The sequence below is a fragment of the Staurois parvus genome, unplaced genomic scaffold (assembly GCF_062004578.1).
Source record: "Staurois parvus isolate SC_StPar_1 unplaced genomic scaffold, SC_StPar_1.0 ptg000133l, whole genome shotgun sequence".
In the NCBI taxonomy this organism is placed as follows: domain Eukaryota; kingdom Metazoa; phylum Chordata; class Amphibia; order Anura; family Ranidae; genus Staurois; species Staurois parvus.
The window spans coordinates 4,936,253-4,954,713 of record NW_028317929.1 but is presented as its reverse complement, the minus strand read 5'-3'; the positions used below and the strand labels follow the sequence as shown (position 1 = coordinate 4,954,713).

At 40.3% G+C, this 18,461-nt stretch overlaps 1 protein-coding gene across 1 annotated transcript in view; it reads left to right on the top strand.

Annotated features, from left to right (window-relative positions):
- Positions 1–16,031, top strand: part of DRD1 (dopamine receptor D1) — a 64,389-nt gene extending 48,358 nt beyond the window's left edge. The window contains exon 3 of the mRNA XM_089672999.1: positions 10,085–16,031. Coding sequence (XP_089529125.1) covers positions 10,591–11,946 — 1,356 coding nt within the window. The 5' untranslated portion in view covers positions 10,085–10,590 and the 3' untranslated portion in view covers positions 11,947–16,031. The remainder of the gene's footprint in view (positions 1–10,084) is intronic.
- The last annotated feature ends 2,430 nt before the right edge of the window (positions 16,032–18,461 follow it).

Below are 18,461 nucleotides of genomic sequence, written 5' to 3'. Positions count from 1 at the left end.
ATGTATGTATAGGAATTTCCACTGCCAGCCATTGTGTTCTGACAGTCAACACCTGTGGCTGTGAGAATACCCAAACTTTGACTGCAATTGCTTCTATGCAGTCACTGCTCCACCAACTTTATAACTTTATTCTGCCTGGCTCTTTGGATTTGTTAATGGAAGTGTGTGGAGCCACGTGGTGTTGACCCCAAGGCTCCAATTTTAGCCAAATCAGCCAAAATTCAAGTCTCGTATGGCTAGTTTTAGACAAGGAACAGAGGAGTATATCTATATTTACTGTGTATATAATGTATATGTACTGTATATTGTATACAGGGCTCAAAATTTCAAGCCCTGAGCTACTAGCCAGGCCTTAAGAGTTACCCGCCACCAGTTGTCCCACCCAACCCCTACCCTGCTACACCCCTAATTCCACCCCTAAGCAAGCCCTCGTAATTTATCTCATGAAATGACACTGTTAAATGTTACCCACATTACATCAGGGTCTCCAATGTCCCCCTAAACACTGCATCATACTTAGACCATGCACTTCATACAACCATAACCCCCCATAATCTTTCACTCACCAAACAATAACTCTACCAAGCATATCCTACCTTCTATCCAACCCAGTACCTCAAATGCCCCATACTCTACCACTCATAATAACCACATCATCCTGAACCTGTCCAAACCACCCATACATGTATGTTTACACACAGGCAAATGTGCACACACACACATACAGTACACGTACACACAAACTTCCTATTTCTTACGACCTATACATTGTAGTTTATGTGTTTTGTACCTCAGGTTTCAGCTGATGTCATATTTTTATGCTATATTGACATATACTGTACATACACACATACATATGTAAATACACACACATATACACACTCATGCACACACACACACATACACGCACACATGAGCGCGCACACATATGTACACACACACACACATACACATGTATACACACATACACACATGTACACAGCCCTATAAAAAGTTGCAGTACTTCGTTACCTTCACTCTCAGAGCTGGGTACTGCACTCTAGGGGGAGTCAGGGACCACAGCACGCACTTCTTCTTTTGCTTCCACTTTGCTCAGCTATTGAGCAGTCTGACGGCTTTCAGTGTGAGTGACAGAGCCGGCCCTGAGTTTCAAGCCTGCTCAGCAAGACGGCCCTGGGAGGCACACTCGCTCCCACCTTATTTCCACTCACCAGTGCGAGCAGGCGAGTGGAAATTTTGAAGCCTTCTGTGTATGCATATATATATATATATATATTACATGTAATGCACTCTACATGTTACTGGGGAACTTCAACTATGTTTATGGCATGTATTGTTTCTTTTTTTCTTTTTTTTTCATTGAGAAGTAAATGAGGAAGAGCTGTGAACTTGCTAGATCACATCCCTTCTTTCACTTCTCCGCACTTTGCAGACATTTACTACGTAATGCATTTTCTTCTCTTACCCATTGAAGAAGAGAAGTGTGAATCATAATAAACAAGCACAATGTGATAAATCAGACTGTAACGTACCTTAATAAGCATACACCTGTGTGCACTTTGCTTACACTTGAAGAAGAGCTTCAGTCCCCCGCAAAAAAATTAAAAGTCAGCAGCTACAAATATTGTAGCTGTTGACTTTAATATAAGGACACTTATATTAAAGTGTCCAGGGATCCAGCGATGTCCTCATCCAAAACATTTCTTCATTTGGCTTTGGGTGCAGGCACTGGTATTTTAGGTATGGGAAAGCAGCAATTAAGCCTTCCGGCTTCACAGCCAGTTTCCTACTGTGCATGGATGAGCCACGTTGTGCTTTGTGAATGGTCCCACAGTCTTTTGAGACCTGTGATGTGTCTGAGAAGGCTGCAAGGGAAAGGAGGAGTGGGCCAAATTTCCTCACAGGTCACACGATGATCTGACCCGCAAGTGGGAGCAGGTAGCTGTTAAAATCAGATACCCGCTCCCCCTTCACCAACCAAAAAAAAGGCCAAATGTGGCGGGGGGGTGGAGGAGACAAACAAGCATAACTTCCTCTTTTGGTTGAAAATCAGCTTTAAGTCAAGGTGGAGACTGTGGTAATTCCTTCTGGGCTTATGATTCTTGAACTTAATTCTGATATGTGATATCTGCAGATATGTGATATCTGTTGCTGTCGTTAATTATTCTGCAATGCTACTAGAAATGCTGACTCAGCCTGTCAATATAATAGGAATATAGAAAGTTGGATATACTGTTTTGGCTACAGATTCATGCTCTTATAGCAATTTTTTTAACAATAAAACATTGTCCTTAATCCAAGATATGAACACTGATAAAAATTTGCTTGTTATAGAAATTATCTACTTTGCATAATGATACACTCCCTGTAACCTTAAAGGAACCCTGCACTGGGAGAATATGAAGGCTACACTTATTGACCTCTCCCTCTCAAAATGCTAGTTGCCTAACTTTAATGCTAATTCAATGGTTTCAGTCATTTCTGAAGCACTGACCTGGAACATGTTTGCAGATGAAGAGTTCTGACACTTTCTAATCTACATGCTTTTTCCAGGGCAGTGACTAAAAAGGTACTGAAGCCATCGACAATTAGGCATCTAACAATCTATGAAAGAACCTCCATATTTCTCTCAATATAAACATTTTTAATGGGCCATTTATGACTTTACATGAATCACAGTTGGACAGGTTTTTTTTTTTATAACTGTATATTTATTGGATTTTTCCAAAGCAATACAAAAAAAGGTCAAACAGCATTATATGTCAATGTAGAATGAAAATATGACATCAACTGAAACCAAAAGTACAAAACACATAAACTACAATGTATAGATCATAAGAAATAGAAAGGTGGTCGTGACTAGGGCAAGCTCTATAAACTGACATGTAATATCACAAAAGGCTATTACAGTTCAAATACTAAACCACATACCAGCAGCTCAATACTGCATCAGAAAGTAACATGGGAGGGGAACAGAATGGATGAGGGGGACACACACCATGGGGCACAAAATAAATCTAACACAAAAGGGTAGCTGACATATTAAGGGAAGAGAAGTACTGTAGCTATCTAGGGGCTTGAGCAGACAATTCAGAGCTAAACCCAGAGCTGCCCCATAAGTCCCACATTTTTGTAAATTGAGGTAAAAAGTCTTTTGCCAGGGCAGTGAGGTGTTTCATACTGTGTATCTCAGCTATAGCATGCAGTAATTGGGAAAGAGTTGGGGGAATAGAGGATACCCAATCAATAGGTCTAACCCCCTTAGCAGCTGGCAGGATAAATGCCAACAGTTCTTTTAGCATGTTTGGAGATACCCTGGATAGGTGCACCCAATAAATAGTGAACGGGGCGGCACAGTGGCTTAGTGATAAAGAGAATCCTCTTGCGCTTGAAATAGAACCCTAACCCTAACCCTAAAAAAGCTGCTGACACTAACCTTATTACCTATTAGGTGAAGTGACTAATTAATACAAAAAAGTGCAGCGCTAAATAGATATACAATATATCTGAAAATAATAATAATAAACAGTGTAGTGACATACTCAATCCCCTTAGAAATACTCAAATAAAGGGGATAACACACAAAAATTGTGCAACACGTGACTTCCCACTAAGGGACACAAAAAGCTAACATAGTGTAATCCGTTTTATTTAATCAGATATAATTAAGGTTGCCCACCCACATGTAACTCCTTCTTGTGTACAGCTTCGTATCACCTCATGTTAGAGGTGTACTCCATGGGTATCCAAAAAGGTGTTCCAATATGGCCCCCATGCCGGAAGTGACGTCACCGCGCACCTGGAACTTCCTCCTCGCGTACCTTCCTCCTCGGTACGCGAGGAGGAAGTTCCGGGTGCGCAGTGACTATGTTAGCTTTTTGTGTCTATCTATGATCCGGGGAGAATATTACTATACTGCATGGAGGCTTGGAATAAGGAGCGTTTTTTACCTTGAGGGGAACCTGTGATGAATCTGCCCTTATCAGGATTGCTGTGATCTTTTGAGCGAGCTGACCCTGTAGGGTCGAGTATATGAGGTGAGGGGCCACTTAGGCCACTGGAGGATTGAACACGAATCTTACACAGTCACTTGCATGATCATCGAATGGAAGCACTCTCATCAGATTGTATATAGTGTATATATATGCACTGTGTGTGGACTGTATTTTTAAGTTTATATTAAGTGTTGAGAGTCACTGGGAAAATTTTTTATGAATCACGATTGGAGCATTTATCACTTGCACTTGCTATATTCCCTTAGTGGGAAGCCACGTGTTGCACAATTTTTGTGTGTTATCCCCTTTATTTGAGTATTTCTAAGGGGATTGAGTATGTCACTACACTGTTTATTATTATTATTTTCAGATATATTGTATATCTATTTAGCTCTGCACTTTTTTGTATTAACAGTGGCTTAGTGGTTAGCACGTCTGCCTTGCAGTAAATGGGTCATGGGTTCGATTCCCGACCATGGCACCTCCTGCATGGAGTTTGCATGTTCTCCCTGTGCTTGCGTGGGTTTCCTCCAGGTACTCTGGTTTCCTCCCACACTCCAAAGACATGCTGGTAGGTTATTTGGATCCTGTCTAAATTGGCCCTAGTGTGTGTGTATGTATGAATGTAAGCTAGGGACCTTTAGATTGTACACCCCTTGAGGGTTAGGGACTGATGTGATACAATATATATGTAAAGTGCTGCGTAAATTGACAGTGCTATATTAGTACATGAAATGAATAAATGGGTGTAGAGGGAGAGCAAACCCAAGGAGACTTTGAAGAAAGGACTGGACCAAAGCCTAGAAGGGTCAAATAAGGGGGCATTTCCAAAATATATGGCAGTGAGTGCCTACATCCCAATGGCATCTCTAACACAGCTGTGAGATGGACAGGTTGTGATTATGGACAACCTCTGAGGTTTTGTACCAAAGGATTTTATAAGCTGTCTCTCTCTGTACCACACATCTCGAAGCCTTAGAAATAGTTCTATATTATTTTCCATGGTGGGAGAGAAAGAGGCTGTTGTAGGATGTTTTCGCAGTGGGAAAGTTTTAAAGAAGTCACACAAAATTGTTTGCTATTCCCATGGTAACCAGTGTGCCCATGTAGCTTTATTGGCTGCTTTATTTTTTATTAAATGAACATTAGACGTCTCAGTGAAATGCATACACTGCAAATACACTGCTCAAAAAAATTTTAATCAGAGTATAGCATCAAGTCAATTAAACTCCTGGGATATTGATCTGGTCAGTTAAGTAGCAGAGGGGGTTGTTAATCAGTTTCAGCTGCTTTGGTGGTAATGAAAATAACACCAGGTGCACTAGATGGGCAACAATAAGAGGACCCCCATAACAGGAATGGTTTTACAGTTGGAGGCCACTGACTGATGGTCTGGGGAGGCATATCCATGGAGGGACGCACATACCTCTACAGGTTAGACAATGGCACCCTGACTGCCATTAAGTATTGGGATGAAAACCTTGGACCCATTGTCAGACCCTACGCTGGTGCAGTAGGTCCTGGGTTCCTTCTAGTGCCCGACCTCATGTTGCAAGAGTACGCAGGCAGTTCCTGGAGGATGAAGAAATTGATACCATTGAATGGCCCCCACACTTGCCTGACCTAAATCCAATAGAACACCTCTGGTATATCATGTTTCGGTCCATCTGATGCTGCTAGGTTGCACCTCAGACTGTCCAGGAGCTCAGTGATGCCCTGGTCTAGATCTGGGAGGAAATACGCCAGGACACCATTCGTCGTCTCATTAGGAGCATGCCCTGACGTTTTTTGAGTTGCTGCAATGAAATTTTAGCAAAATGGACTAGACTGCTGCATCATTTTTTCACTTTGATTTTCGGGGTGTCTTTGAATTCAGTCCTCTGTAATACATTATCCAGTCCATATCAGTATAGATATCCAGCAGGATATTTTTCCCCATTGAAATCTGATGTGTTTTCAAAGTGTTCCTTTAATTTTTTTGAGCAGTGTATATTAAAGCTGGTTATTCCTGATTCCTATTTGCTTCAGATTTGTACCTATTGAGCAAAAGCCATGACAGTCCAGCTGCTGATGTTCTCAAAATTTGTGTTGTTGGAAGTTCTAAGTAAGCACATGCTTCATCTTGACACCCTGTCCTTGGAATTATACTTTCTAAAGTATGCATAACAGAGGGGAATTGCAAAATGTGCAGCTGAGATAAAAAATATACACTATGTTGCCAAAATATGTAGACACACTACCCATATTATTGAATGCAGGCCTTGCAATGTTGTGTACTGTTAATGCTACAGAATACATATGATAGATATTGTAAACAATTGTGCGTTTCCAACCTTCCGTTTGCAGAAGATCCTTTTCTTTTCCAACATGACTGTGCTTCTGTACACAAAGCCAGGTCCAAAAAAAAAATTGGTTTACATGTTTGGTATGGAGGAACTCAAGTGGTCTGCACAGAGCCCTAACCTCAACGCTACTGAACAACATTGAGATAAATTGGCATGCTGACCACAAGCCAGGTCTTGTCATCCAGAATCAGTACCTGACCTCACAAATGCTCTTTTGGCTGAATGGGCACAAGTTGTTGCAGACAAACTCCAAAGTCCTGTACAAAGTCTCAGTGGTGTAACTATGGGGGTTGGGGGGGGGGTGCAGACTGCACCTGGGTGACACCTGTAAGAGGGGTGACACAAGGGTTGTCAGCTGTCCGTAAAAAATATGGCAGTACCAAAGCCGACTGGGATCGGACATTTTTGGCAGGCCTGGGCACATGTTCAGTGAGTCAGTGGTGCCATGTTTAAATGAACAGCAGCAGCAACACAGCAGTATTCAGGCACTTGGACAATGCCTGCAGTTAGTAGGGGTCCAGCATCCCACAGAACAGAGCTGGAATCTCTGCTAATTCACCTCCATGGAGTTATCTACTCTGGACACCTTCACCTTTCACAGCATGGAGCAGCCGGCACCAGCTATGTCCTGATCACACAGTGAGTGTTATTCTGGTGGGAGGAACCCCCAGCCTCTGCATAGAGAGGAGTGCTGGGACACATTGTACTGTCAGAGGGAGATCGGGGAACAAGTGCACATCTGTAGAGTTGTTTCATGGATGGATGAGCTTTGTAAACCAGCATTGTGCATACAGTGTGCTTCCTTGTCAGTCACTTTCTCCACCTTCCCCTCTCCCTAACCTGCCCACTTGGAATGCTCTGTGTCCCTACAGCTGTCAGGGGAGGTGAGGGGACCAGGAACGAGTCTTCAGGAGGGAGCGGGGTATTCAGCTGTCAGTGTATGTACATGTCTACTGCCTGTGTGTGTGCGACAACACTGGCTGCATGCTGAGAGACCACTCACCCACTGTGTACACAGCATGTCATAGCACACCAGGTCCCTGATACAGAGACAGTCCCTCTCCTTAATCCACTACTGTGTATGGCATCACCCATGCCCCTGATTATTAGGGAGACTGGACCCCTGCCCTGCACCATCCATCAATGATTGCTGGAGACTCCCATGCCATTGTGAGCCACACTCTCTGGCTATCTCCTGTAGTGTGTCTGCAGTCTCTACCCATCTCTTGTAGTATGTCTGCAGTCTCTGACCATCTCCTGTAGTATGTCTGCAGTCTTTGGCCGTCGCCTGTATCATGTCTGCAGTCTCTGACCATCTCTTGTATCATGTCTGCAGTCTCTAACCATCTCCTACAATCTTACTAAAGGTTCCAAACTCTTTTAATATATCAGCCTAAAAAACAAAATCAACATCATCAGCCTGTAAACAGTAGTGTCACCAGGCAGGCCATTTAGTGTAGCAAAGCTAAAGCAACGACAGAATTACAGATCAATGGACAAAAAAACAATTTACATATGTTTCATATGTATTAAGCTATTTGTCTGGAGTTCTAATTTACCTTTAGGAGACTTGGCTTTACTGAACAGAAACTTCAGTTTACATATTCCCTTCTAAATGCTATATTTCATGAAGTTGACTGAATGGAATATGGCTTCAGACTCCATGCATATGTCTGTGAGAAAGGGCATATGCCAACTACATATTTAGGGGATGAAGGGTCTGAGAAATACTGGCTATGACTTCAGTTGCTTTCTATGATAGAGATCACTGAAATTTCAGGGTTTTTTGGCAGATACAGTATGAAATGTTATGGATGACTGCTGAAATAAGTTATTTTTAATAAGGATAGATTACAAAATGTCTTTAATGACAAATATAAACACTAATACCAGAACTACGCTTTAAATGGATATTAGTCATCTATACTAACTTAACCAAATAATGGATACATTACTTAAAAAATAATTTCTGGAACTTGATTGATTGCCACAGGCAAGAAATACAATTATCTTTTCTCCAGCTTGTATTAATCTAACCCTTTTGTTAACTGGGATGCATTTTATGTGCTAATATTAATGAAATAGATGCGTGAAAATCCCAATTAGGTTAAAAAAAACTAGGCCTTTCAATAGTTGCCTTATTATAGAGTTATGCTTAGGACCATTTAGATTTGTGAAAGTTTGTCATTCCTATGACAGTCCATGTGTCATGATAAAGAGATGATGATAATGATGATAATAATGTTCTCTTAACTACTGGCCTACCGGGCACTTATACCCCCTTCCTGCCCAGGATTATTTTGTTTCTATTATAAAATTTTGCAAACAGGTAATTTTTCTCCTTCACTGATGTGCATTGATGAGGCTGCACTGATAGGCAGCACTAATGGGCACAGATAGGCAGCACTGATGGGCACTGATATGCGGTTCTGATGATGCTGCACTGACATACAGCACTGATGGGCACTGATAGGCAGCACTGGTGGGCACTGATAGGCAGAACTGACTGGTGACACTGCTGGGCATTGACTGGCGGCACCGCTGGGCAGCACTGATGGGTGGCACTGTTGGGCACAGGTGGGTGGCACTGCTCGGCACAGGTGGGTTGCACTTCTGGACACTGATGGGCACAGGTGGATGGCACTGCTGGGCACTGGTGGGAAGCACTGCTGGGCACTACTGGATGGCACTGTTGGGCACTGATTATCAGGGCACTGATCATCCCGGAGAACATTGACTCTAGTGAACCAATGAGCCTTCGAGGGGGGATTCAGTGCTCCTCCAGCAAAGCAGATTACACGCCTTAGTAGCATTAAGGAGCTGGATTGTCAGGGAGGATTTGTACTTTTTGATAGGTCTCTCCATCAAGTGTAACAGGCAGGCTGCCGGGTTGCCATGCATGTCCATCGCAGGTAGCTGTTTGATGACTGAGGTCACATCACGCCAAAACAACTGGATTCCTGGACAAAACCAGAAAATATAGAGCATGGTCCCACCCTCTGCAGCAAAACGCCAGCAAGTATCTGGGATCTGAGGCAAGATACAGTGGAGTAGGGAGGGAACCCTATACCATCTGGTAAGAATCTTGTAGCTAGATTCTTAAACCCTCATGGCTATAGAGGACTTTTGGGGGAAATTAAGGATTTTATTCCTCTGACTAGAAGTTAAACTCATACCAAGCTCCGATTCCCATTTTGTGAAAAAAACAAAAAAAAACAAAAAACAAAAAATGGGCTTTACGTAAAGTAAGAAAGTAATTTCACTGGGTCACCCATGTCTTCGGAACTGCTAGAAGAGACATAAATACAAGCATAATATTTTTATTAATTTACTAAATATCACCAAACTACTTTTTCATGTATGTTTTGCCTATTAGCTATGCAATAATTTACTAAATCAAAAGAAAAAAGTAGAAGAAAGAACAGTCAGAGAAGATTTTTCTTAAAATAAAATGGAAACAGTTCACATGGCAGGATTCAGCACAAACACTTATGTATAAAAAAAGTCCTAACACTCTTGTTACGTTCATGCATTTGCAAATAGAGCCTTAAGACGTGAATACTGAAATAACATTTCTTGTCACGTTGTTTTAATGGCAATAAAAGCTACATTATAGCACTTAAGGATTTCCTAGCAATGGAAGATTAGAACTTCAGAATAGTGTAGGAAGGATTCTTATGAAAAGAAAAAAGTAACATTATTTTGCTAAAGAAATAAAATTCTGATTTTTTTTTTCTTCAACAGCTTGGTGAAAACAAAGAAGTGATTGCTTTCTGTAGCAAAAGTAGAAAGAGGAGCCAAAAAAACTGACCATACAAAAGCACTTTTCTGCATAGAAGGATGTCCTGTGATTGCAAGTTGGAAAGTTAATTCAAAACACGAGACAGTAAAAGGAAAAAAAGCAATCAATAAATGAAACTGGTCAGGAAGATGGCTAGACTGCAAGATCGATAACCTATTTACCCCAGTCTGGGCAGCGGAAATTGCGTACCATCAATAGTATAACAGAATGTCAGTTATCTAGTCTGGTGTCCTGTTGCCACACCAACCATTAACTTTAGCAATGACAGCCTATTGATGTCAGCTTGCTCAAATGGCTTTTAATAACTGACAAATGGTTTACACTTGGACTGTATAACTGCTTGGGAAAAAGAAAGCCAGGAGACAAAATGGGCACGTGAGAGAACAATACAGGAAACTGTATTTACTAGCAATACAGGCTACTGCTGACAGTGTTTCTACAAGGCAGTATGACTTTAAATACAACCAGTATGGATGGAGAAATATTGATTGCAGAAAAGGATTCATCTTTTCGCATCTTAACAGGATGCTTCCTTTCTGTTTTAATACTCTCAACCCTTCTGGGAAACACATTGGTTTGTGCAGCTGTCATCAGGTTTCGTCATCTGAGGTCAAAAGTCACAAACTTTTTTGTGATCTCTTTAGCAGTGTCCGACCTTCTAGTGGCGGTGCTGGTCATGCCTTGGAAAGCTGTTGCTGAGATTGCTGGCTTCTGGCCTTTTGGTTCATTTTGTAATATATGGGTAGCTTTTGATATTATGTGCTCAACGGCATCCATCTTGAACCTTTGTGTCATCAGCGTTGACAGGTACTGGGCCATCTCAAGTCCTTTTAGATATGAAAGAAAAATGACCCCAAAAGTAGCCTTTATCATGATAAGTGTGGCTTGGACTTTATCAGTCCTAATATCTTTCATTCCTGTGCAGCTTAACTGGCATAAAGCAAAGACAACTAGTTTTTTTGACTTGAACATTACATTTCAAGGCAATGCAATGGATAATTGTGATTCCAGCTTAAATAGGACATATGCAATTTCCTCATCTCTTATTAGCTTCTATATACCCGTGGCCATTATGATTGTAACCTACACAAGAATATACAGAATAGCAGCAAAACAAATAAGACGCATCTCAGCTCTGGAAAGGGCAGCTGTGCATGCCAAGAACTGCCAAAACAGCACTGGCAATGGAAGTAGCATTGATTGCCAACAACCTGAAAGCTCTTTAAAGACCTCGTTTAAAAGGGAAACAAAGGTTTTGAAGACTTTGTCAGTGATCATGGGAGTTTTTGTATGTTGCTGGCTGCCCTTCTTCATATTAAACTGTATGGTGCCGTTTTGTGACCCCAGTGTCTATATGCGTGGAGCAGAACCTTTCTGCATTAGCTCCACCACATTTGACATTTTTGTATGGTTTGGATGGGCAAATTCTTCATTAAATCCCATCATATATGCTTTTAATGCTGATTTCCGCAAGGCTTTCTCAAACTTGCTAGGCTGCTACAGGCTCTGCCCTACATCAAACAATGCTATAGAAACAGTTAGCATAAACAACAACGGGGCAGTAATCTATTCATGCCAGCAAGAGCCCAAAGGTTCCATTCCTAATGAGTGTAATTTAGTTTACTTGATCCCACATGCGATTATCTGTCCTGAAGAGGAAGTCCTGAAAAAAGAGGAGGAGAGTGGCTTATCGAAAAGTTTAGACAAAATGTCTCCAGCATTCTCTGGGATTTTGGATTACGATGCAGAAGTTTCACTAGAAAAGATAAATCCTATCACACAGAATGGGCAGCCAAAAAGCTGAATAGTGAACATGAGGCTGTGAGGCTTGAAGTTACTTGACGCTTACCCTATGAACAATGGAACTATTGGACACCATTTCAGAGCATTATTAATAAAGATATGTGACTTTCAAATAGATTTCTAAAAATGCATTCCAATGTATTTTGTATAAGTGTTTATTTTTGTGCTGTTCACAGGGAAATAAGCTGATTGATAGGAGGCCATTAGTAATGTTTTCATAGATGGTGCATACAGTATATACTGTATTGAGAATGTGTCTTTGTTTGTTGTGCAGACTTTCAGCAGAAATATAAGTATAATACCGACAACATGCAATGGGCAGAGTCATTAAAGTGTGAAAATTTTTTGGCAAAGTTAAACAACTTGGAAAGAGAGTATAGAACAAAATAAATTAATGATGTGTAATATTAAGAATTTGATAGGGCAGTATGCCATGGTACGAAATGTGCAGCTTATTTAAAGTGGAATGCAATGCTAGAATTAACTAAGCCTAAAACTTCTCCCACCCCCAACAACTATACTAACTACCCTGATAAGGGAAAATGCTTATACTTACCTGTTCTCAGGGCGCTCTGGTCCAGTAATGTGATTGGCTCCTAGCAGCTGGCTCCAGGAGAGAGGAGGAACAGCAGACAACGGATGCCCCATAGTAAGCCTTTGAGTGACGTCAATGCGTAGGCATTCCATCCGTTGTCAACATGCACTTCTCTCCCATATAGCTGAAACTGTCTGAGATCATGTGCCCGGGCCGGAGTGCTCTGAGAATAGGTAAGTATAAACATCTTCCTTCTACATGGTAGTTAGTATAGATGTTAGAAGGAGTGTGGGAGCAGTTTTAGGCTTAGTTAGTCGTAAGTTTTGAATTTCACTTTAATTTAGAATGTAATGCCACACTACTTAAAAACAATTAAAGAATAAATTATGTAAGATCACTAATGTACAACTGAAATAAAGGGTCAATCCACCCAAAATTGATAGTGCAGTCTTAGGAGGTTGAAGGAAGTTGGATCACTCATTAGTTATTTATGTTGGCTGCAGTGCACTAGATTTTTGCTCTTGAGTTACCAGGTCTGTCATTCTGCTACAATCATTACTGGAGATTTCCAGCTCAATCCTTGATGGATCCAGATTTTGTTAAAAACATTTAAAAAGAAAACAAGCATAACAGATCTAGCATACAGGTCAGTGAACCCATATCAGGAGGACCAGGGCATACCGCTTCTGTTCTATTTTAATTAAAATTTGTATGCATCACATACATATTAAAAAGGGCACTACAATCTCCAATTGGATGACTAGAATTTTTTTCAAGCAAATTTCACCTTTGAGATATGAGAGTATCTTACACTCCCTATTAACAATGCTTTAGTAGGAGGGCTAAAAAGGGTGCTTCCTGTTTCAAAGCTGCAACAGTACTTAAGATAAGCAAGAGTAGCAACTTACTTGCATGCTGCAAATTTTCACAGCATCTTGTGGGACAGTTTGAGAGTGGGGCCCTTCTTAAAACACCTGTTTGTACTGTTATTAATTTAGTAGGGGTGTGGCATCCTTGCAATGTGGAAACTAACCTCTACGTCTGATATTCTGAACTAGTAGCAAGTTATTTTTTAATTGTATTTATTAAAAAAGTAAAAGAAAAATAGAATATGCAGCAGATCCAAATCTGGCTATCTGAATCATTTTCATTGTTTGCACATTGTTAATTATTGCATTATTAGGAATGTATCGGGAGGAGCTGGATTTTTAAATTGGGACTGTAAAGGTTGTGGCAGAACCAGGATTTCCAACATGGATATCTTAAAATGAGAGTTCCAAGAGATAAAATACAGTGCACAAATAAATGTTGTAGTTCATTGCATTTTGCACATTGCACTTTTAAACAGCTAGGAAGTAATCTAGACAAAACCCCAAATTAATTAATAAATGTGGAAAATAAACAGCTGTTTACCTGCATCCATTTTTCACATTTCAGATGGACCATTTGGATTTTGACACAATGCCTTGTTTCTGTTAATTTCAGAAAATATTTTTTGTTATGCAGTATTATATGTGATTAGCACTTTATTCAAGCCCAAATGTACTTTGGAAACCCCCCTCCCCCCCAAAAAAAAAAATCAAAACAGTCCAGACACATTGAAGATACAGTAACCCGTGCTTCTGGCTGTTTGGAGAACTGCTTATTCACTCTATATTCAGTGAGTCTGGATTGCTGATTGGAAATCTCTAGCTCTGATAGAGCAGGGGCATGTCAGACTGCTGCAGAGAGATCTCTGCTTACATACTGATAGTAGCAATATATGCTGTGGTAGTTTACTGTCTCCAGGTATCATTTGATACACAAGTAAGACCTTTACTAAACACTTTTTCACTGTACCCTCAACGTATCTGGATATTGTTAGCAAAGTACAATTGGGATTTAATTTTTAAAAAGTTTTTCAGTAGTGCTGTATTTATTTATGTACTATATGTTACACAATATTCAGCTTTATCCACTTGCAAATAATGACCAACAGGACATAAACTGGCACTATCAAAGTTTACTGTGAAATATTATTCTGGCTACTCTACTCTACTCTACTCTACTCTACATAAGCTACTTCTACTCTACATAAGCTCATAAAATTGTTTACTAATTTATTAAGAAATTACTACTGAGCTCTTTTGGAGCATATATACCAAAGGAAAAGGGCATGCACTTTTCCTTTAGTAAATCAATCCCTTTTACGCTTTTATGACTCTGTCCTATAAGCAGAATAATACTAGAAACATACAAGGTGCAATTAAATGAAATGGTTGTTACCGTGATGGATTGTGTAAAATATTTCGTAAATGCCTTTATAATTTCCTGTTTGAAAAATAATGGAGCCTTATAGTAAGAGTGGGTATTTTTTTAAGAAAATATTATTGTAAGCATATTCTACTTTTATTTATTATGTTAAATCAATATTTTTAAGAGATAAAACAAAACTCTATAAAGATTTACCTTTATTTAGCTTATTTTAAACTGCTCCGTTTTGTGACACTTGTCCGATGTTTCAATTCTGGAATCAGTACAGTAAATTCGATATTTATTAGGCAAAAGAATCAATCCATTTAGTTTTTCTATCTGTATTTCTTTCATATGTGATTTCCATTTCTAAACTAGACTTCCTCTGAGTGTATTTAGTAGCTTTATCAATGGTGTCTCATTAATGGAAATCAATGGTACACGTTTAATTATAGCTTAATTCTTTTTGATCCTTATTAGAAACTCTGTGCAGTGCTGATCAGCAATACAGATACTATAATTACTTGCAGATACCTGCAACTTTGTGTTGTCAGCTTATTCCAGTTATAATTTTGTACTTATCATTCAATATAAAATGTCTTTGCATTCCCACAATGAAGAGTGCATTGACATGGAGTTCACATCTGTTGAAGGAAATGCCAAAGAACATTTTACGTTTAATACAGGATCTAGCAACGGATATCGAAAGATGATTTTAAAGTAAGTAAATCATAAGTGTATAATTTTATTTTTAATTCAAACAGACTTTCAGGTTTCTAAATATATTAAAAGGCCACCCTCCTGCAAGAAGGGGCCATCTTACCTCTCCAGAGGTCCATGTCATTTACCTCCCCTCTGCTTCAATACTGCATCCTCCATGAGTGTCTTGGCAATTCAACATTTTTTGGAGTTTTGGATGTCTGTGTCTCTAGCCATTCCAACATTCTATATTCTGGTCCCTGCCTCCGTACAGTGACATAGGGGCTGAAGGAAACAAGCATGGCATGCAGCTGGGCATGCATGTAACTCCCAAAAGTGTTGAATGCTAAAGACGCTGGTGGAAGCTGAAGTGCTGAAATGGATAGGAGGTATGAGGCATGGACCAACAGAGAGGTAAGTAAAAATCCCTTTTCTTTTACAAGTTGAATGTGTTTAGAGACTTAAGAGGTTCTCTTTAAACAGAAAATATAATGTACCTCTATTGAGCACATATTTTGAGTTTCTATTCCAGTATTTAATTTAAAGAAAAACTTTGGACAAGTTATAGCCATTTGAATGTTTACACATTTGCAACAAGCATTAAAAAGCTTTGAAACAAACCTTTACTGATCTTTGAAGCTGCAGGCTCTGTGGTGTATTTCATCTTGACATTTTATAGCAAAAAGCACCTTCATTTCCATTTTGGCATCACAGCTCATTTTGCTATCCACACCCAGCATCGACTTGCCAACCTGCCAACCTTCGTATCTCTAAGGACTCAAGTGCACAGGTGCAAAGGAACATACACCATCAAGAAATAGTACATTTCTGTGTCCAAAAGTCACAAGTGTTTGCCTATGGACAGCAGCCTGTACAAATCAATGACAGGCTGACAGATGCCACGACTGTGCAGATCTGAGCAGTTATATCCATACAGGCATAGATAAGCAGTCCTGGAAATGGACAGTGTGCACTCAGGGCCTCTCATCCATCCCTGTATGGCCTTCTGCGCCCATGTGCATTTTAACTCACAAAATACTGTGCGCTATAATGTTGTTTACCAGAATTTTAAAACAGACAGCAGTTTTTAACTTAAAATGATTACATAAAGTCACATTAACAGCCATTCTTTTCATTTTTCTGTTGTTATGTGACAGCAACTGTCAGTCTCAGCCTCACACACAGTCGCATGACCTTGTCCCATGGGCTGTGCAAGAAGCACACTTGGCCAGCCCTCCTGAAAGTGGTTGTAAAGGCAGAAAGTTTTTTTACCTTAATGCATTATATGTACTAAGTTAAAAACCTGCTGTATGCAGCTCCCCCTGACCTCCCTTATACTTACTAGAGCCTGATCTCGATCCAGCGGTGTGCATGAGAGCAGCGGCTCTCTTGGCTCTCTCTCTCCTTATTGGCTCAGAAACAGCAGTGGGAGCCGTTGAATCCCACTGCTGTTAATCACAGCTAGTGCAGAGGGAGTGGGGGTTGGGTCTGTCTGGCTCTGTGTGTCAATTGGCTCGGAAGAGAGTACGCATGAGTGCTCCCATGGCAAGCGGCTTGCTATGGGGGCACTTGGTGGAGGGACGAGCCAGGAGAAGAGGAGGAACGGGATGCTCTGTGTAAAACCATTGCACAGAGCAGGTAAGTATAAGCCTGTTTGTTATTTTTAAAAGATAAAAAAAAATTACATTTAAAATCACTTGAAGAAGACACAATGAATGGTTGCTGATGTTTGCTTTGCCTTGTTACAAGCTGCTGGAATATTACCATGTTATTGTTTTTTTCTGTAATAAATTCATATGGTCTTTTTTTACATAACCACAAGTATGAAATACCTGCTAGGAAACAGTGAAGCTGCAGCATTTTAAGACATGGGCCATGGAAAAGGTAGGTATACATGGGATTGTTTTACAGGTCTGGTTTTCTTTTTTAGCTAATTTATTATATGACGTACACATTTTACAAGCTTCAATTTTTTTTTTTTTGTAGCAGCGTGACTCCAGGCAAAACTCTACCATGCTTTTAAGGCTGCTTGTGACCCTCATTGGACCCCCAAATTTAATGTAATTTCTTATCAGGACAGAAAGTGATATAGAAATGTTTACAGGCAGCAAAAAAAATATTGTGTTTTATTTTCAGGAAAATGGGGAAGCATTAATACCTATGTCAGGTTATTATTATTGTCTGTGCTTTGCTGTCCCAGTAACAATCACTCCCCTTAATTCATTTTTCTGCTGACAAAGGCTATCATAGGGACAGGTAGTGAAGTTAATTATTCTAACAGGACAGCAATACAAATCTCAGATATCTAAAACTAAATACAACATAGGTTTTGGCCTTTAAATCCCTTTCTTTACAATGAGTATGGCCAGTGAATTAAAACAAGCAGCCAGAGTTTCCTGAACACTTTCAGAGAGCACTATATTGCATTCTTATAATAAAGCTGACGTTTTAGCTTTACTGCCCAGCAACATGTCTTCTGTCAGCTTCCCTCACCTGACAGAAGAGCTTGTCCTCAGTTTCTCAGCAATGGGAAATAAAAGAAAAAAAACGCACTGAGGGTGACCACCGCTTGCACTGGCAGAGGAGTAGACATTGATGTTGACGTGGTGATCTCACAGCTAGAGTCTCGAAGAGAATGAAAAAGCTGATGAGTGATTTAGCCAAGCAGCACACACCCTAACCTGAAACTGACTGACCTTTAAATAATGAAGTGCTCTCAGCTCAGATATTCCATAATGCATACCAACTACTTAGACAGTGTTCAGAAGCAGGGTCTCAAGGATGTAACAGCCCGAGTGCCAAGTGCTACATGGAGCCTGGGAGGCTTAACCTGTGACCTCTACATCCTCATTCTGAGACGCAAATTCTTTGGTGACTATCCTAACGCAGTTAGGATAACTTGAAAATATAGATCATGTGACAATACCCACAGCAACCCACTGGATTTTAGTTTCCTGATTAGTAAAAGGGGAAATCTAACCCTCTTTCCCAGTTTAACCCGCTGAATGCCACACCACCATGCTATAACCTAGGGTTGCCACCTCATCCCT